Below are 21,381 nucleotides of genomic sequence, written 5' to 3'. Positions count from 1 at the left end.
GAGAGATCCATTTTTAAGAGGCAAATTAAACATTTTAGAAATCTTCAAATATGAATGCATTTTTCCCAAATTAAATCTGAGGGCGATAGAACTGAGATATTTTATCTTTCATGTCTCTTAAAAGCAACATAAGTATGGGAATTCCTTTAACCACTCACTGTCTTGCTCTCACATAAATATATTTCAAAAAGTGCTCAGTATTCAAGAACATTTTTTTCATCAGCTAAACAAAGACAGCATTAAAGGAAACTACAGCCGAGTAACCAAAAACTAGCTACAGTGAGCAAAAACTTACCATAAAAATTAAAAGAATTAAGTTTTGCTCTTTTTTAGCAACGTTACCTCCTCTTGACTCATTTCTAGAAAACTAGACCAACAACTAGTTGAGCCTAAGGATTGTGATTCAGAATAAAAGCTAAAAATAAGGAAGGAAATAAGAGGAAAAGTACGAAGGCTATAAAGAGACAATGTTTGCACAATGGGTACACAATTTAGAATTTGAATTCAAGTGTGATTAAATATCAGCTTCAAATATTTCTATAAAACCTATAATAAAAGGTTATCTTGAATCACTTTCTTATATAAATTTATACATAGCAAGGTCATATTTACCTAAGTTGATCACAAGCATATGTCTCCAGTATTTTCCCAGTGAAGCTGAGAAAAATTTCCTCAAAACAAAGTCAGCTGCCTCTACTTCAGATTTTGTTATCTTCCTAAGTATCATTTTCAAGCTGTGTGGGGTTTTTTTTAATATCATGGTTATCAACAACACAATCTGAAAGGCATAAGTAGTACCATATAGCATAAACTTAAAAATATAGAGATATGGAATCTTTCCTGAAGTGCTATCTTGGGTAGTGTATTGAAGAAGACAAAATGGTTTCAAATACCTGTAATGGTCTGTAACAGTGTTCCCATGTGACAAAAGAAAGCCACGTGATTGAGTATGGAAAAATGCCTTTTTTTTTTTTTTTTTTTTTTTTTTTAGCATTGTAATAAGAAAACACACACGTACACCCCTACCTACCTTGGGGAAAAGTGCTGCTAAGGACTGTTAAGGCCATTATGTGTATTACAACTGCTCCTACTACATTCATTTCTAAGACTTTTTCCCCTAGAAATTATATGACCTTTAAACTTAAAAAGGATTATTTCTTAAGAAAATATTTTCTAATGTTCTACCTGATACATATATGAACTTTTAGTTTTCAGTATGATTTTGTCTGAATGTTTGATAATTCCTTTTGTAAACACAGTGAACAAGTAGCATGATGTTAGAAATCTGAAATTATTTTTGGAAATCTATCTGCAGACTCTCATGGTATATATAGCCAGTCCTACGTGTCCAAGGTCTCTCATATATCCATATTGCTGGACCCAGAGAAATTACCAAGAGATATCCATATCTTTCCTCTTTATAAAAACAATGACAGCATCTCCCCACAATTCTAGAACTGGATAAAATTTAAGGACCATAAATGCTCCCTAAACAAAGATCAGTCAAACTCTGGCTTTTAGCACTAAATTTCGAACGAGAGATTTTACCTATGTTGCCACACATAGTAAAGTAAAAGGTTATAGCTACCTAGTAAATATACAACTGATCAAATTGTACCACTGGAAAAGAATGAAAAAATATACCACTTTTGTCAACATATTGACCTTGGGCAATAATTATTAATTTATTTGGTAATTTTATAATCCTCTATTGGATATGCTTTCTTTAAAAAAATAAATTTATTTATTTATTTTTGGCTGCGCTGGGTCTTCGTTGCTGCACGTGGGCTTTCTCTAGTTGCGGCGAGCGGGGGGGCTACTCTTCGTTGCGGTGAGCGGGCTTCTCATAAATTCTGGTTTTTACATTTCAGTTCCCAAAGCAAACTTCATTAAAGTTGGTAGTTCTTACTTGACTGTGACGTTCAGCAAGTGAAGTTATATTTCATTTAGTAAAAATTTCAGAAGTCTTGAAAGGTAATTCATACCAAGTAACAAAACTCAGGTACCACATTACTAAGTAAAAACTTAAATATTCAACAGAAGTGAGCTTACCAGTCTCTGGGAATAAAAGTCCAAAAAACCAATTCAGTTTACTAAATTTTCTTCCCCGTCTGAGCCCTGACCAAATTTCTGCTTCGAGCTTACAGCAGACAGTACTTTAAAAAGCAGAGGCAACAAGAATTAGAAAGGAAAAAAAAAGTGTTACTTCGATTTTAAGGTTGCTTTTAAGTCAGAAGTTGCACTTAAAGGTTCTCAATGCTTAGTTCAGATAAAACAAACACAAAAATGGTGAAATCTGACTATTGCTACCAACTCCAGACACATCTGATTACTAAATTAAGTGACATTCCATCAAATCAGGCCTATAGATTAGTTCAGAAGGCAACACAGTATGACAGAAACCCACACTAGGGGCAGTTTTAAGTAAAATTCTGCCTGTTCAGATTTCTGACACTTCTAGCTTTTTCTGAAAGTGTCAGTGAACATTTGATAGGTTAATAGAGGCTTTTAGGCCTAAAGGTTTTCCCCTCCCCCATCCCATGAAGTTGCTTTGAATACTGTGAATAAAAAGGCAATCCATTAAAATAGGTATACAATATAAAACCCAATATAAATACACAATTGCAAACATCACTGTAATTCTTTATTTAGATTATGTTTTCAATGAGATAGTGCCTTTTAATATGAGTTTCATAGCCCATCGTCCACTACCATTCAGTCATCCACTCATTTGTTCATTGATGCATTCATTTACTTCAAATGATATAGAGGTGGAAATGGGGAGAAACCACTGGGGTGGAGTGAACGGCAGCAGATACGAAAAGTAAGATTGCAGCTCTAGCACAGAAGAGATGAGAAAAGAAAATAACAGTCTTGGGACAGGACAGGAGGAAAACCTTCCCTACAGGCCTGTAAAATGTGCTTGACTGAAGGGAGGTTGGGCACCAACAGTCGAATCTGTCATGATAACAGATATGCACCTACAGGCAGGGTTATATGCTCTCCTTTGTTGCTAATAAAGTCATTCATAGTCCTTTTGCATGTACAAAGCATTCTAATATCCATTATCAAATTTAATCCTCCCAGGAAGTGTGAGTTAGGAGTATGCTCATTTTACGGGTGAAAATACAGAGCCCAAGGAAGAATGATTAGCCCAACATCACATAACCTTGCAAGAAGGCAACAGAGGAAAAACTCAACCCAGATCTTCCTCTAAATCAGGAACTTTCTGCACAATCCTACTGCAGTCTACTTAAGTTATTAAGTCCAGTCAGATTTACTACAGAATGTCAGACTTGGAAAGGCTTGTAAGGTTAAATCCAGTCCTTGCATTTTATAGGTACTGGAAATGGGTCCTGATTTGCTCGAGCTAATCACGTAACAGAAATAGGATCAAAACTCTGGTTTCTTGACAGCTCCCAGTCTTTCCACTCTACCACCCTGCCTCAAAATTAAAAGAAATACAAATGTTATACACAGAAATCAGGGCATGCCAAAATGTCACTGGAAATCAAACAGCAAACACCTATTCCCTCCCTTTGAAATTCACCAGGAAAGTAGGCTGCTCTATTCCCAGGTATCTTAAGACTCTGGAGAAAGTAAAATAAGCCACAAAAACAGAACTGCTAAATAATCCATTCAGAATTGTCAGCCAGTATGTGCACATTATGTGCCTATTGAGTCAAACTTTTTAATAACTTCTCTTCACAGAGAAAAAAATTCCTACACACCTGTCCACTGCATTAATCAGTAAGATATATCAGTGTAACTCTGACCTGAAGTATATTTATAAAGGGCTACATAAACGATCACATTTTACAGCTTGCTTTAGAATAAGATTAAAAAATATACATATGTAGAGTGAGAATCCACCCAATCAGTTGAGAGCTGACAAGGCAGCAGTCACCGCTCTAGACATTCATTCATTCATTCATTCAGGAGACTATCAAAGAAATCTACCTGACCTGCTGATATCAACCCAACTCTCAAGGCAATCAGTTCTACCCACCTGCAGTGAAATACTAGTGCCCAATAAACTCAGCACTTCCACAAGACATGTTTTCCACAAACCTGTTAGGCAGGAAACCACATCAAATGCAATCAGTATGCAGTATATAACCCAATTCAATTCTGAAGGATAATGTATACGCCAAAGCTATTTCTGTCTTGGAGGGAGAGCTGTAGGGGGGAGTTCTAAGTAGATGCTTAGCAAATGTTTCCTGAGTGACTAAATGAACTAAATGAATTTTCCTGGCCCTTAGTGATAATCCTATGAGATTCCAGGAAGAAAACTAGCTCACTTATCTTCAAAGAGCAGCAACAAAATGATTCAATATGAATATTGTGATTCTGAACTCTGCCGTCTTCATTCTGGCTTCTGTAGAATTCCACCAGTGGACACTGAGGTAGTGGGGGCCACAGGAGTCTGTGAAGCTCCCTGTTATATAGGCATCAAGATTTCAAAGTGTTCAAACTTCACTCTATGTAGGAACCCATGAGGGAAAAGAAAGAAAAAAATCACCTAAGAGTTAACTCTTACAAAAGAAATCAAAATGAAGAAACTTTGAGATTTAGGGAAAATGGCTGCAGGAGCTGGTGACCCACCCTGCATCTGTGAGGGTAACGCTCCTCTCTGGCATCCTTGGCTGCGGAGGGAGGGACCCAAACACTGAGGCTGAGGCAAGCAAGAGTGCTGCCCCCAGGAACCTCATACTCTACAACCAGTGAGCACAGCTTCCACAGCAGCCTTATCTCCAGAAACAATTCCAGAGGTGACCTCATTGAATAAGCTACAAAAGATGTGATTTTGTTCTTTAAAAGTTCTACTTACCGAGCTTTCATCCCCTTCCAGTGAAACCCTGGAGGATTTGTCCTTCAGCCTAAACTTTATTAATATGACCTCTGACCACGTAACCCAGCATACATTTCTGACTGCAAGTAAAAATATTAGAAGCAAATACTTGGAGAAATCACATTCCCAGTATAACCTTCACTCCTCTGAAGCCTCGCATCACTAGACAGTGTACAGGGTGGATGTTTCCCCAACGCTGTCCCCAGCTCCACCCCAGCACTCATCGGCTTGAATGAAGGGATTCCTTGCATGATTCTGGGAACTGGAGATCGCCCAACAACTTCATGGCTCTGTTTCTAACAAAATGTCCCTGTCTAAAATATACACAGGCACATGCGCACATTTTATTTTTTTTAACAGAACAGGTCACCTGTGAGAGCCAAGCTACCCTTTCAGTCACAGGATATGTCAGGAATTCTGGTCACTGAAGTTCCTCAATAAATACTGCTCAAAAACCAGGGATCTCCTATAACTTCGTTATCCAAGAAATAAGTGAGCTGACGCTATTTTACCTGAAAACACTTAAATCCAATGCTGGAATTCGAATCCAATCAATACATCTATGTATTGTATCAGAGTGAACTTTTCAGTAAGAACTTCAGACATCTGTCCTCTTCTATATATTACACTAACATATATTAAAAAAAAAATTTCTCCTTGACTTTCAAGGCATAAAAGTCACAGAATTTTCCTTTCTCTAGATCCCATAACTGCTATCATCCAGGCTCAGAAGTAATTTTGTATAAACAAGTAAGCTTTTTAAAATCAAATAACTCTCCTCTAGAACAAAAGGGTTCTGGGGCTCCAGCTAGCCCAGGCAGGGAGAAAGCAATAAATAGTGGGTGCGGGAGGTGTGTGGAGGCAGTAAGACTATATAAAGTCCTTCCAACACAAAATACCTGGAGGAAGGAGGGCTGGGCTGGGCAAGAGACGGGCAAGGGTCTAAACGCATCAAGGCCTGGTTCTGTTCACTCTGGGGTGGCTGTCAGATACTCTTGGGTGTCTGAAAGAAAAGCGAGCCAGATGGCAGAAGAGGTCCCAGGCTCCTGGGAGAGACGAGGCAGCTACGATCATGATAGGGTGTGGGTGGAGACACACGGCAGTCCACCCGTCAAAAGCTGAGTGCTACCTACAAAACTCACGATAACGAAAAGCTTCTCTGATTTGTAAACTTGCACTCATAAACACAAACCCTCAAAACAACCCTTTTCAACAGTGATACACAATACTCTTCCTTTTGGCATCAGTGCTGTTAAATAGAAAGGTACTAAGCAGCCATTTTCCAAAGCAACACTACAGCTGAGAACAGGTCAAGTGGGTAACACTGCTGCTGCGGGGAGCACAAGCGTTAGGGTCTGACAAGGATCTTACTGAGGATCGCATCATAGTAGGGACTGAAGACCATCTTGTTATAGTTGACCAGGCGCACGAAGTTAATGGCAACTTCCTCCAGCTCTGTTTGAACTGGACCTAATCCCCCTGGGGCTGTGGGCAATGGCTTCTGATGACTGGAGACAAGGTAGGTTTCTAAGAAGGTCAGGATTCGGGAATCTGCGACAGAAAAGAAAGCAGTTGTTTGCTTCTTGGTCAGGGTGACTTTACAAGTTTCTATTTACGCTTCAGTTTTCAGCTTAAACATTACCTTTTCGGGAAAGTCTTCCCTGACCATCCGGAGGCACCTCCCACTTGTGAACATTCATCCCATTTGTACTGTACCCCCGCCCACCCCAAAGCTGGTCCGCTCCACGGGGTGGGACCATGCTCATCCTGTTCATCATTCTCTCCCCAACACCCAGCACAGTGCCTGCCATGAGGCCTGGACACCAGGCAAAGCCCAAAATACACTTGGAAAGCAAGGATAAATGTATGAACGATTAAGGGGAGATTAGGGTGCTGCCAAGTTCCGCTCTCAGAAGAGCAAGGCACACTGAGACCAACGTTAGCCATTGTTTAAGATCATATAAAAAGTGGGAGGAAAAATAAAGCAGGAAATGCAAGTTCAAAAGAGAAGAGAAAGGGACTTCCCTGGTGGCACAGTGGTTAAGAATCCGCCTGCCAATGCAGGGGATACAGGTTTGAGCCCTGGTCCGGGAAGATCCCACATGCCACGGAGCAACTAAGCCCGCGAGCCACAACTACTGAAGCCCGCGCGCCTAGAGCCCGTGCTCCCCAACAAGAGAAGCCACCACAAGGAGAAGCCCACGCACCACAACAAAGAGTAGCCCCCACTCGCCGCAACTAGAGAAAGCCCGTGCGCAACAACGAAGACCCAACACAGCCAAAAATAAATAAATAAATACATTTATTTTAAAAAAAGAAGACTCCAGCACTATTGGCTTGTGATCTAGATTTTCCCATAAGCCCACATGAAAAAAGCCTAAGCCTCCTTCTCCAAAGCCTGCAATGAAGGCCATGGAGCTGTGGGCCACTTGTCCTACTCTGAGGAATCATTTAGTTGGATGCTTCTTTAGCCCATCCCCTTCTATGATATTTTTGCACCCTCAGCTGCCAAAAAAGTGTGTGTGCAAAGCCGCACCTTGCAGATTTCATTACAAAAGCAATAGCGGCATTTATATTAAATGAGCGTTTTCAAACTTCACACCCAGCTCATGCCCTAGGGAACCTTCTCAGGTGCAACTGACTTACATCCTTTGGAGTCCAGTAACACACTTAACTGGCTGTGACTAAACAACCTACATGACAGGACTAAGGCAGCAGCTTAGTAGCCAGTGGTCTCTTCACAGCACTTCCCCGCATCCCCACCCCAGTTGACAACAATGATCTCGACAGTCCGAGGGCCCTGCAGCATCAGGAGGCTCCTCCTGAGGGACCTGCAGATGAAACTGTGACTAATGCGGGCCTGGGATGAAATTTTAAAAAGTCATGGTATTAGAAGCACACCCACGTCACTGGTTCAGCCTCTACTCTAGCCTAGAATCTGATAACCACAGATCATTCTGCTTTTGCCTGAAGCCTGCTAACTTTTCATTATTTATAAGATGAACATCTATCTGAGTTCGTAAAGAAGTTAAGGAAGGACTTTACAATTAAATGACAATAATTTTAAAAATTAAATATTAGATGTAAAAATTAAATATTAGATGTAGTGAACAGAATCAACCAGTGATGATGGAAAGTCACAGCTCACATAGCAGAGTAATATATATATATATATATGCCCCCTGCACTGGAAGTGCAGAGTTTTAACCACTGGACCGCCAGGGAAGTCCAGAGTAATATTTTTAATAACTGCGACTCGTTAGTGAGTCCTCCCTATGCTGCCAGGTTCTGCAGTAAGCACCTTACATATCTTACCACCTGCAGTCCTCTCAGCAACCCTGCAGGTGCTGGTATTACCCCCTTTTAGAGATGATGAAACTCAAGTATCACGTCACTTGCTCAGGCTACACAGTAAGTGCTTGTAAAGAAAACCCGTCCTAGCCTTGTACTACAGCTATACTTTTCCCTTACCCTCGTGCCACTACCACATTCAAAACGCTTCTGACTCCAGATCCGGGGAAGAAGCGTCCCCACGCCAAGCAGTTCTCTGTGACCCCAGCTGGGCATCCTACAACTCTACTCAGTTCTGACACTACGCGCAGACAGCCTCAGATCCCACAAGTTAAGGGCTCAGGTCCACAAGACTGCCCCCGACTTCAGAAGCCGATCACAAGGAGGCGGCCCGCAGGTCATCCACAACTTCTGACTTGGCTACAAATCAGAGGTTGCCGTGACGTCCTCTCCCTTGGATTTTGATGATTTGCTAGAATAGCTCACAGAACTCAGGGAAACACTTACTTAGGTTTACCAGTTTATTATATAATAAAGGATCTGATAAAGGATACAAATGAAGAGTCGGAAGAAGCCATACATAGGGTGAGGTCGGGGAGAGTCCCGAGGGCAAGAGCTTCTGTTCCCGCGGAGCTGGGGTGCACCACCCGTCCACTACACGGATGTGTTCAGCAACCCAGAAGCTCTCCAAACCTTGTACTTTTGGGACTTCTGTGAAGGTTTCATCACGTAGGCATTTCTAGCCCCTCTCCTCTCTCTGGAGGATGGAGGGCGGGGCTGAAAGTTCCAAGCTTCTAATCATGGCTTGGTCTTTCAGGTGACCGGCCCCCACCCAGGAGCCCATCAAGAGTCACCTACTCAGAACACAAGACACTCCCAGCACCCAGGAAATTCCAAAGGAGGTAGGAGCTCCGGGTCAGGAGCCAAGGTCAGAGACCAAACACTAGAACAAAAGATGCTCCTAGCGCTCTTATCACTGAGGAAACTACCAGAGTTTCAGGAGCTCTGTGCCAGGGGCCAGGGGCAGACACCAGTATATTGTTTCCCACCACCTCACAGTGCTAGATGGAGCAGGGTTCTGAACCAAGACCGGTGATTCCAAAGCCAGAGCCCTCAGGACAGTGATGGCTGCCTAGTCACTTGGCCAAAGCTTCGGGTCGCCCTAATTGCACTACGGTGAATAATCACTCTCTCTTCACTCATTGGCACGCGTAATCCATCAAACCCTTCTAGATGCCCGCAGAGGGGCCTGTCTGCCAGCCCATCGCAGGCATATCCCTGGTCCCGCCTTCGCCCAAACGTACCCACGATCCTGCGGATGGGGTTATCAGGACTGGCCATGGCCTGGATCTGGCCCTTGAGCACGGCCTCCTTGTCCGTGGTGAGGGGGCTGAATCCGCACAGGGAAAGGCAGCTGCTCACCTCCAGGCAGACTTTCTCCCCAACGGTAGTCAGGGCATCCTCCAGATGGAAGGAGCTTGAGCAGAGAAGGGAAGGAGAAGCCAGTGAAGAAAGGGCCCATCAACAAAGTGCACATCCCACCCCCAGCCCCACCCAGCCCCCATTTGGGGAGAGTCACAGCGACCAATTCACAGACTGATGGGTTCAAAGGGAAAACTGTGCCTCTTCCCTGCCCCGAGCCCCTCAGACTGCGTCCATCCAACTCAGGGGACTTTGTCTCTCTACCCGTCTCTCTCTGCCAGAAAGAACAGTGGCACGGGGAGGGCTCAGGTTATGCCTGGTCTAACAATCTAAAAGCTAACTTCTTGCTAGCATCTGTGTGGTGAAATAACCCTGGAACTGACTTAGGACTACCTTGGACACCTCTGGAGCAACACACCAGAAACCAGAAATGTGGCAGCCGCGGGATGGAGTGGGAGAGAAACTTTTCATTGGATACCACTTTGTCCCTTTAGGCTTTTGAAACACAGCGTATTAACGACTTTCAAAGAACAAATAAAACTGAAATCTAAAAGTTAAAATTCACACTTCGATTTCCTGGGGCTCCTGGGCTCCCCTGGAGTCTCTGTGGAGAGCCCTTGTGCTGGTGGGTGTTGTCTGAGAAGGCAATTGCCTTTGTCCTGGATCTAGAGGCTGTGTACAGTAGAATGAGTGTGAGCAAATGTGAGAGCCCCAGGACTTGCTGCTGGGGCCAGGGCGGACAAGGCAGGGCCGGCCTCCCAAGGAAGCACGGACAGGCCCTCCTCCTCAGTAGCTTTGACAGAGCAGTTTTACTGGAGGGGGACCTAGGTGACAGCCCAGGGCTACACCTGTGCAAGGGCCTCAGGCCAGGCCTCGCCTCAGCAAACACCCTGCAGGCCTGAGTCAAGACTGTTGAGCCTCAGGTCACAACTCGTGGACACGCCCCTCATCGCACTGAACACATGCAAGCTGTGTGCAAACTCAGCAGCCAATTCCTCCACTTTGTAAGGAGGAGGAGAAGGTTTGGGGACATGCCACTTGAAGAATCCTCTGAGGTGGACCTTGTCAGATACAGGTTAACTTAGAAACATTCAAAAATATTCTATATGCTGGAAACCACATAAATCACCTAATCTGATTTCACTGCAGAAGCAGTTGCCCTCACACAAGTGTGGACTGGTGCTGGTTGATAGATAATCCATTTACACTCAGCACAAAATGTCTATGAGGAGTGTTTTCCGCAAAGGGCGGAAAACTTTAGTCACATTCACACACTCTGGAGGAATGCAGCTTGTTTCTTATTTGACCTTTCCCTAGGACTGTGTTGACCAAACTATTAGTTGATTATGAAAGCAATTCACTGGGTAGCAACCAGTATTTTTTTTCTTTTTAATGGGACAAGAATAGAATAGAAATATCAGGAAGTATTAAGCACAGTTGGGTAAGTTTCACTTTGTGAAGTTTTTATTGCAGTTACATGTGTGTCCAAGTATGCACTGTCACCACGGAAGATGAATTTCTTACTATGCGTCCTGGTCACAAACATTTGAAAGCCACTGTCCTAGAGCCTTGCTAATCAGCCCTGGAGTGGACTCTAACTTTGACCGTGTGACCCTGAGTAAATCCTGCGGGGTGAAGAACGCTGGAGTGCCAGGTTTCCTCAGTCTCTGGCGAGTGGCCCCAATTCTGCCTTACACTGCAGACCCCCGCTCCAGTCTGCTCCCCGCCACCCGCTGCCTCCCACCATCTGTTGAAGGCCCTGGTCGCCAGAGCTCTCCGTCACTTACGGCAGATGCATATCTGTGAGCAGAATCTTCACAATCATCTTGAGTTTCTCAGCAAAGTCGGCCCGGCTGGAAATTCCTGGGGCTGCCATGCTGAACGTGACCAGCAACACGGCCCCCAGGACGGTCAACTGCTCCAGCTGGAGCTGGAACTCTTGGAAGCGAGAATGGTCCATCAAAACTGTCTGCAATGAATAAAACAGAAATCATCCTGAGCTGCAGGTCTGGGCTGTCACCGGCAGAGGGCAGTGGGGCCGCAGCCCATACAGAGGCCTCTGAAGTTCCCCTGAGGATTTTCTAGTCCTTCCAGAGCCGGCCATAAGGGAGGCAGGTGTGAATTCTTCCACCGCAGCGCCCCTCTCCCTTAGGAAGGCTGCAGTACAACATAAGCCAGACTGGGTGTAAATCCAGACTTCATCATTTAATAGCAGCACAACCTCATGCAGGTTTCTTCAACTCTGAGCCCTAGGCAAAATGGGGATTCCTCCTTCACAGTGCTGTTTTAAAGACGAAAAAAGGGGAGAGGGATAAAATGGGAGACTGGGATTGACAACATACACTCTACTATATATAAAATAGATAACTATTAAGGACCTACTGTATAGCACAAGGAATGCTACTCAATACTCTGTAATGACCTAGATGGGAAAAGAATCTAAAAAAGAGTGGATATATGTATATGTATAACTGATTCACTTTGCTGTACAGCAGAAAGTAACACAACACTGCAAATCAATTATATTCCAATAAAAATTAAAAAGAAAGAAAGAAAGATGAAAAAAGACCATGTATATAAAGTGGCTGGGACTTCCCTGGTGGCGCAGTGGTTGAGGATCTGCCTGCCAATGCTGGAGACACGGGTCCGATCCCTGGTCCAGGAAGATCCCACAGGCCGCGGAGCAACTAAGCCCATGAGCCACAACTACTGAGCCTGTGCTCTAGAGCCCACAAGCCACAACTACTGAGCCCACGTGTGGCATCTACCGAAGCCCGCGTGCCTAGAGCCCGTGCTCCGCAACAAGAGAAGCCACCGCAGTGAGAAGCCCGTGCACCACAATGAAGAGTAGCCCCTGCTCGCCGCAACTAGAGAAAGCGCACGCACAGCAGTGAAGACCCAACACAGCCAAAAATAAATAAATAAATGTATTAAAAAAAGAAAGATAATAATAAAGTGGCTGGCACAGCCAGCACTCAATAAATAGGAATTACATCATTAGATGGGAAAGAGTAATGAGGTACACAGGGGGCCAACTCATCCCAGTTTTTCCAGGAGTGGCCTGGTTTAAAACTGAAACTCCCAGGTCCTGTGAACACTTCCCCTCCCCACACCCATTCCCAGTCCTGGGTAAACCAGACAACCAACCACCCTATCCAGGGCACAGGAGGGAAGGAGGGGAGAAATACACTTATTCACCTCAGTATCCCCCTCAGTATCCAGCACAAAGGAGGCTCTCAAGAACTGGGAAGTGAATAAAGAAAGAGAAAAATGAACGATAAGTAGAAAAAGTAGGAATGACAGATAATACCTGGAAAGTAGTCAGTGAGTGAATTTCCATGACGGCGTCCCCGTGTTATTGACAGGCCTGGGCGCTGCCAGGCCAAAGTCTTCTGTGTGAGGTGAGGTAAAGGGAAGTGGAAAGGCTGAGGAGATATGGCTTCTGATCTGAGTTTTTACAGATGAATCAAATATTAAGGCCCAGTCTTGCTATAAGAAACTGACACACCAAATCGAGACATTAACGACGTGGAGTCTTAGCCCAGAATTCTCCCTAAGAAGTAAAAACCACCTTTGAAGGCTGAGACTCCTCTATGGTTAAACAGAGAGGCTTCACCAGTCTCTTTTTTGACTTCACTTTGTTACAGGGCAGCACCCTTGCTTTGCAGCCTCCTAGCAGTATGCCGTACTTGGGTTTAGGATGCAAAGGATTTCCAAGGATCAATTCTGAGAGTAGACATCTGTCCCCAGTGAAAACACCATTTTCCCCACGGCTATCTTTGCAGAGAAATGTCTGCAGGAGAGAGCAGAGAGCATGGCACTCTGCAGGAAGGAAGCTCCCCACCCCCACTTCAATATCCCCTTGAGAGGCTGCTCTGGCACAAAACAGGGAACTCAGAGGCAAGAGGTGAAACCTTAGGCTCACAACATCTTAAAAAGAAAAATAAGGAACCGAGAAAGAAACTTCGAGAAGTAGCAGGATATGAGACTAGAGATAAGAAGCGTGAGTGCCCTCAAAAAAGAGGGGGAGTCTAGACGCCAAACCAGCTATTTGCTGGGGGAATCCCCTGTTAGTCATGTCTTTAAAGGACTCCTGCAGTTAGAAGCACTTACTGTGAAAAACATACAAAGAAAAAAAATATTGCTCTAGGCTTCCCTGGTGGCGCAGTGGATAGGAATCCGCCTGCCAATGCAGGGGACACGGGTTCAAGCTCTGGTCCGGGAAGATCCCACATGCTGCGGAGCAACGAAGCCTGTGCACCACAACTACTGAAGCCCGCGTGCCTACAGCCCACAAGCCACAGCTAGAGAAAGCCCGTGCACAGCAACAAAGACACAATGCAGCCAAAAATAAATAAATAAATTTTAAAAAATATATATTGCTCTGCATGGAAGGGGAAGAAGTTTCTTTAGATAAAACTGAAAAGCACCGTCACTGTTAGGGTTTTCATCAAGATGAGTAAAAACAGGACAGAAGCTCAGCAGCACAAATTAGAAGCCCCATACACTGCTTGTGGGACTGTAAAATGAGGCAGGCGCTTTGGAAAATAGTCTGGCAGTTCCTCAGAATGTTAAACTTAAGAGTCACCACGTGACCCAGCAATTCTAATCCTAGGTACATACTCAAGAGAACTGAGAACACATGGCCACACAAAAACTTGTACACAAATATTCAGAGCAGCACAATTCACAATAGCCCAAAAGTTGCCCATCAGTTGTCCATCAACTGATAAATGAATAAAGCAAAATGGGGTATAGCCATACAATGGAATATTTTTCAGCCTTGAAAAGAAATGCTGCCACAAACAACATCGTGGATGAACCTCGAAGATATTATACTAAGTGAAATAAGCAAGTCACAAAAAGACAAATACTGTGTGATTTCACTCATATGAGGTAGCTAAAGTAGTCAGATTCAAGAACACAGAGGAACCGGGGGAGGGAGGAGTGAGGAGTTAGTGTTTAAAGGGTTCTGGGTTCCAATGTGTTCCATGAATGGGTGGCTGTGATGGCTGCAAAGTCATGTGAACGTACTTAGTGCCACTAAACTGTACACTTAAAAATGATACACTTTATGTTGTGTATATTTTAACACAATAAAAAAAACTTAAAAGAATGAAGTACTGATTTATGCTACAACACGGATGGACTTTATGCTAAGAAGCCAGACACAAATGGCCAACATTGCCTGATTCCGTTTAAACGAAAAGTCCAGAATAGGCCAGATCCATAGAGACCTAAAGAAGATTAATGGTTGCCAGGGGGTGGGGGGAGGGTTGTGACTGCTAACGGGTACAGGGCTTCTTTCTGGGTGACGGAAATGTTCTGAAATTAAACAGTGGTAATGGAAGTGTAACTCTGTGAATGTACTAAAAACCAGTGAATTATACAACTTATAAGGGAGATTTTTCTGGTATGTGAATTGTAACCATTATTTTTTTTAAAGTTCAGCAGCACGAAAAAGAACTGAGCAGTCAGCACCTACTTCAGGGAAAGGTCTGTGGAGGTGGTCCCACTTCAGAAGCTTCAGGTACGCATAGTTCTGGACAGCAACAGGATCTGGCCCGGGACTGTCCCCAGAGCCAGCGGCCTCTCCCACAGCCGGCAGGGCATTTCTATACTTCTGATTCATAAGGTCATCTGCGGCTTCTTCCAGCCACTGGGTGACAAAGTCCAGGGAATCTGTGAAAAGCAAGGCTTCGAACATTACTGGAACGCTCTGGACGGATGCGTCCCAGAATTGCTTTAGGGAAGATCATCCTGGAATTGTGGTAAAAGTATAAAGTACGGACTTTGGAATCAAATAGAACTCAGTTCACATCACAAGATTGCCAGTTACCAGCTGAGTGTTCTTAGATACGTCATTGTCTGACTATCAAGATTCTTAATACAAAGAAATGTCCACCACCACCCCACAGGCTGCTGTGAGGACTAAGCACGACAGTGGATATAAATGCCACCTTGGATGTTCAAAAGACCTCCACTCTCTTCTCTCCCACCCTGGCCACTCCTGCATGATACGTGGCTGGAAGCTCTGATAGCTCCAGCTCAGTGAGATGCAAAAATTCTTGCCCAGAGACAGATGGGACGAGACACTGACTAGAGTTTCCCAGTGTAAAGTATCCTCCACACTGAAGATGAGGCTTGTCCTTGTCTAGATCTTAGTCTTGTATCAATCTGGTTTACTTTCAGCCTTGCTGGGGTAGCGGTGGGGGGTAAGTTCTGTCACGTATTTGACACACACTGTGCAGTGTTTGGAGCACTGCCGGGGGGGGGGGGGTCGGGGGAATCTCAGTTGTTTTTCATCCGCCAGCATGTTTCCCCTACTTTTCTAAGCTGAATAATGCACCAGGGACTCTGAGGGACAGAAGAGAGAAGATGAGGTTTTTGTCCACATTGTATGAGCAAACACCCCTCTGACAGGACCTGGAACAGGTTGCAGCCCGGTCAGTGGAGGCCACCTTAAAACAAAATGGGCAGCCGAGGGCATGGGTGGCGTCCACTCTTCACTGCTGCAGCAGGACACTCCTCTGGTTCTGCCCACATGCTGATCACACCGAGCTCTTGGTTCCGAGCTTCGCTCTCCCTTTCGCCTCTGCAGACAGCATTCTGTAGGCAACCAGCTCTGGAAAACCTCGGCTTTCATGCTGTGAGTGATAAGCACTAGACTTGGACCGGCTCAGCGCCTGGGCCCCGGCTGTCCGCACCCGGCCCTCATACAAAGGCTCTGCAGCCTGTAAACTGCAACCCTGGTTTCTCCTGAGGGGCAGTAAAATACCGGTTGAGAAAGGGAGCTGTGTGGTCATCAATTCTGATCAAAAAGCTCTCAAAATCTGGGGACTTCCCTGGCAGTCCAGTGGTTAAGACTCTGAGCTCCCAATGCAGGGGGCACAGGTTCGATCCCTGGTCAGGGAACTAAGATCCCGCATGCTGCCTGGCACAGCCAAAATTTTAAAAAAAACCTCTCAAAATCTATTACCACATCTGTAAAATTGGTTTAAAAAATACTGCCAACCTCGTAGGCTTACTGTGAGGTCACCTATGGCAACACACGTACACCCTTGGCACAAGCCTAGTACACAGTAAACACTAACCAATCTTCTAGGACTGCTCCTTCAACTCTGCCCTTTCTTGACTCCTCCTGGCCCTCAGGACCAGTTCCAACTTCTCTGCCTGGAGCTGGATGAGCAACTGTTGACCTGATCCTGGTCAGGCAACACAATCTATCCAGAGACTGCCATTTTCATCTTGTGACCCGCAAACTTAGAGGCTAAATGGAACTCGTAATAAATTGGAACTGAAGACTGCAGTTCACTTAGAGCATCAGCTGCCAGTGCAGAGACCGAAACAGCGCCCTAGAAATGAAACGTAGTTTGGATTTTAATTCATCTGTTTCCTGCAGTCATCTGAGTGGTTCATAAAAATGAGACTTTTTCTGGGTACAAAACCAGATTTATGCATATAGAAGAGAAGCAAAGTGAAATTTCTTGACGTACCTCATAGAGAGATTTATGCATATGGAAGAGAAGCAAAGTGAAATTTCTTGACGTACCTCATAGAGAGATTTATGCATATGGAAGAGAAGCAAAGTGAAATTTCTTGACGTACCTCATAGAGAGATTTATGCATATGGAAGAGAAGCAAAGTGAAATTTTTTGACGTACCTCATAGAGAGATTTATGCATATGGAAGAGAAGCAAAGTGAAATTTCTTGACGTACCTCATAGAGAGTAGAAAAGTGAGCTAAATAGTCCTAAGAAGTTCGTCATGTTCTTAAAACCAAGGCCAAGTATACAATTCACCTCAAACTGGTGTTTTCATAAAAACCCATTTAATTTAGGGCTTCTTTGTTTTTTTAAATTTCTGTTCTCCTCTCCTACTTACAGTTTTCTTGCTTGTCAACTAAGTTTTCAGGGCCTAACATCTTGTCCTTTTCGGTCTTCAAATTAGACTACTCCTGAAACGGGAGGGAAGGGGGCAGGGCACAACCTTTGAAAGAATGATATAGCCCAAGGGCATGACATAAACTGATTAGAACCAAATGGGTCCAAGATGGCGGACAAGTCAACTTCCACTAGACCTGGAGCCTCAGTATAGGCTCACTGTAACACATCAGCAAGCGAAATGATACACCCACAGGCGCCATGACAGTTCCCAGGCCCACCATAAGGATCAAAAAGTGGGCGGTGGCCCAATTCCTGGAAATCACCGCCCCTTCCTGAAATAGCAGGAATACTCCTCCCACTCATTAGCCTATAAATTATCCACCTCTATAAAAACTGACAACCCCATAGCCTGGTGCCTTTCTCACCTTCTGAGACGGCCCACACTCTGTCTGTGGAGTGTGTTTCTCTCTAAATAAATCCACTTCTTACCCATCACTTTGTCTCTCACTGAATTCTTTCTTCGATGAGATATCACGAACCTGAGCTTCATTAAGTCCTGAAACCAAGTGTGTGATCTCAGTTGGAAGACCGTGGGTTTTGGCTGGGTTTGAGTCCCAGCACGTGGGTTCAAGCCCCAATCTGAGGTGCACAGTTTCATTCTCATACTAAATTCTCATGTTGTTTTGAAAATATTATGCGGCAAGCTACAGCCACTAAAATGAAAAAGCACAGACAACGAACAGGCACCACAAAACATTAAACATACTTGGATGCTTCTCCAAAAACTCTTGAAACTGCTTCCTTTCATATTCAACTGACTGCTGCATGAGATGTGGCCTAATGCTACTGACAGCAAAGTTTGCCATATCCACTTTCATTAGGTCCAACACGGAAAAAATTGCCCTGAAAGAGATAAAAGGATTTATCACTGGGCGCTTGTAAAGTAAACACTGCTGTAAAAAAAAAATGAAGTGAGCTGATTTGAGACAGTTTTTTCATCTCAGAAAGAGTGGCAAGAAAATTTGGAGAAGCCATGAGAACGCAGATTTAAAAAAACAAATTTAGAAGAAAGGACTGCAAATTTTTAAGTTGCTCTCTGTCCCCACCCTTGCCCCTAGGCAAACGTCACTTCCCCCACTGCCTGTCAGGCCCAGAGCTCTTTCTTTGGCTCTGGGTCAGCCCTCTTGGCTGCAGAGGAAGGACGGCCCCAGACCTGAGGTTAAGAGCAGAGAGTTCACCACCTGGTCTCCATGCTCACACAGGTTAATATGTTCACGGCAGGTTTTATGCTCTAGCTCTCATGGCATAACTGCTAGCTCACACTCTGAATGTAACCCATGGGCAGATCTGATGCAATGCCAAGGATGCCTTCCATACCACGCCTGTCACATACCAGCAGCACTCTTACCAGAGGTCAGGAGCTGCTAAGTGACCTACTTGCAGAAGGTGGATAAGAACCCAAGGTGCAGGTTTAGGTTTAGGTCCTACACAGGTTAAGAACAGGATCAAATGTCCTCCCAGTCCCCTGATGCCCTTTGGGACTGACTGAACATCATATGACAGAATAAACTCACCTTTTATGTGAGTTTATGTATGGGAAAGGATACACAGTCTGAGGAACAACTCAGGGCCCCTCACCCTGCCACTCTGTCCCTCTCCCAAATGCGTCGGGCAGCCCACTTTCTGGAGGGTGTTCTGCCTCTCCTTTGAGCACTCCCAACAGTCCCCTAAATCCACCTACAGGAAACCAGAGACTACTGGAGACTGCCAAGTGGCAGACCACTGACTGGAAGTAACCCACAGTCATGTTTTATGCTCACAGTGTTTTTAAAAGCCAGGATTTCTAGCTTCTCTTGAAAAATCAAAAGATCTGGCAACCCGGGCCCAAACTCCATCACAACTACAATCGGCTGGCACTAAGCGGCCACCGTGGCCTCCTTCAGATAGGGTGTATACTCCCAGGTTACCAGTTTCCCCAGTCCCTTCTCTTTCCAGTAGGAATCTGAGTTAGGTTGAGTTTGCTACCAGCTATTTCCCCAGAAGACTCTCTTCCAAGGAATTCCTCATTTAACTTAGCTGATTTTGAGCTCTTACCGACTATATTATTTCTAATGTCTAGCACCGTGCCTAGCACATAAGAGGTGCTCAGTAAGAGCTTGTTGAATGAATGAACAAATCAATAACTATATTTAGGCAGTCTTTTCAACATGCTCTCTCCTATTAAACGTTAGTTAATAGGAGAGAGGGAACCTGACAGTGAAGGGCATTTTTCTATGTAATGAATATTGACAGCATAATGATATCAAGAAGGCTAGAGATTAAACTTTTTTTACTTATAAAACTTTTGGAAAGCAACTTGGTACCATGCAATGAATCTTAAAACTGTTCACATCCTCTGACACAGTAATCCCATTTTAAGAACGTATCTTTAGGAAATAACCTAAAATAAAGAAAAAATTTTGTGCAGAGATGTTCACTGCAGGGTTAAATACTAAATAACTATACATAATCTAATTGTCCATCTTAACAGAGAAACAGTTAATCATATCTATGTGAATGAATATATTGCAGCCACTGAAAAAGCTTATGGAGAGTTTAAAAAAGTAACGTAATGTAAGTTGGTTATAAAAGGGCAATGCAAGAGATCCTTGTGGTGTTGGGACTGTTCAGTATCTTGAGTGTGGTGGTGGATATTCCAACTTAGGTGATAAAATTGTATAAAAGTTACTATAAATAAACATATACATGTGTATACAGGAAATCTAAATGAGATCAGTGGACTGTATCAGTGTCAACACCCTGGTTCTGAAAGTTTTGCGATGTCACCACTGGGAGAAGCTGGATAAAGTGTACTGTATTATTTCTTACAACTCCATGTGAATATATAATTATCTCAATGATACTTTCAATGAAAAAATAAGTGAAATAATTAGGGTGTAATGTTAACAAAAAGTCAGGCTTGCAGTGCCCACCGGGAGGTCTTCTTTGGTTCAGCTGAACAGTCAGACTCACAGGACAATAAGCCACAGATTTGGCACCATCTATTCACACAGCTTGCCAACAGGGTGGCACCAAGCACTCCTCTTCAAGAAGAGTTACAATATCAGTCATGAACAGACAGCTCAGAGATGTGGGAGCACCCTGACTTAAAAGCTCGTAATAACTCCACGGCATGACTTCTAGGGTCTCTATGGGGGGCATGCCCAGTTATAAAAGTTTCCCCACTCGAGGAAGTATCAAGTATGATGTGCCATCGAGTATTTATAGTTCATTATCATTTCTTTCTGTCTAGATGCAATTTACCAGTTAGAGGTCATTTTCCCCATAAGTAATGTTACCTAGTAGTATTTTGATACATAACACCTTCATCTGTTTACAGGAAAACAGTAAAGCAGTTAACCAAAAGTCAAATTCTCAGGCAGCATCATGTCAATCCTTTGCCCATATTAGCATATAAATTATATAAATTTGATCACAACTGTATACATTTAAAAATAAACATTCAAAAGACTAAAGGAAGTTAACATGGACTAAACGTTAGTTAATAGGATTATATTAATGTTAAATTTCTTGAATGTCCTGGTTGTATTTTGATTATGTGGGAGAATATCCACATTCTTAGGAAGTAGTTGCTGAAATAGTTAAGGGTGAAATGTCATAATATCTGACATTAACCATCAGAAGGTTCAGGGGAAAAAATATACATACATACGTACATACTCAATGTGCACATACTCAGTGTATATATAAAAAGATAAAGCAAACTAACTAAATGTTAAAAACTGGTGGATCTGTGTAAGGGTTATATGAGTGTTGATTGTATTGTTTTTGCAACTTTTCTGTAGGTTTGTAATTTTTCAAAATAAAATGCTGAGGCAAAAAAAAACAAAAAAATTTATATATCAATATGACAGTAGTGATTGTGCCTTT

General features: G+C 43.7%; 1 protein-coding gene across 3 annotated transcripts in view; it reads right to left on the bottom strand.

The window, feature by feature from the left end:
• Positions 1–528: 528 nt before the first annotated feature.
• TCP11L1 (t-complex 11 like 1) overlaps positions 529–21,381 on the bottom strand; it is a 35,502-nt gene continuing 14,649 nt past the window's right edge. For 2 of the 3 annotated variants that reach the window (XM_082660772.1, XM_082660771.1), the window contains exons 6-10: positions 18,218–18,354; positions 15,051–15,247; positions 11,353–11,534; positions 9,448–9,620; positions 529–6,403 (exon numbers count right to left, since the gene is read on the bottom strand). In XM_082660772.1, the coding sequence (XP_082516898.1) occupies positions 6,201–6,403; positions 9,448–9,620; positions 11,353–11,534; positions 15,051–15,247; positions 18,218–18,354 (892 nt within the window). In that variant the 3' untranslated portion in view covers positions 529–6,200. The remainder of the gene's footprint in view (positions 6,404–9,447; positions 9,621–11,352; positions 11,535–15,050; positions 15,248–18,217; positions 18,355–21,381) is intronic. The other variant, XM_082660773.1, reaches the window with a different exon arrangement.

The sequence above is a fragment of the Grampus griseus genome (assembly GCF_964374135.1).
Source record: "Grampus griseus genome assembly, chromosome: 8".
In the NCBI taxonomy this organism is placed as follows: domain Eukaryota; kingdom Metazoa; phylum Chordata; class Mammalia; order Artiodactyla; family Delphinidae; genus Grampus; species Grampus griseus.
The sequence above is the reverse complement of the archived record's forward strand: the minus strand, read 5'-3'. Positions and strand labels throughout refer to the sequence as shown.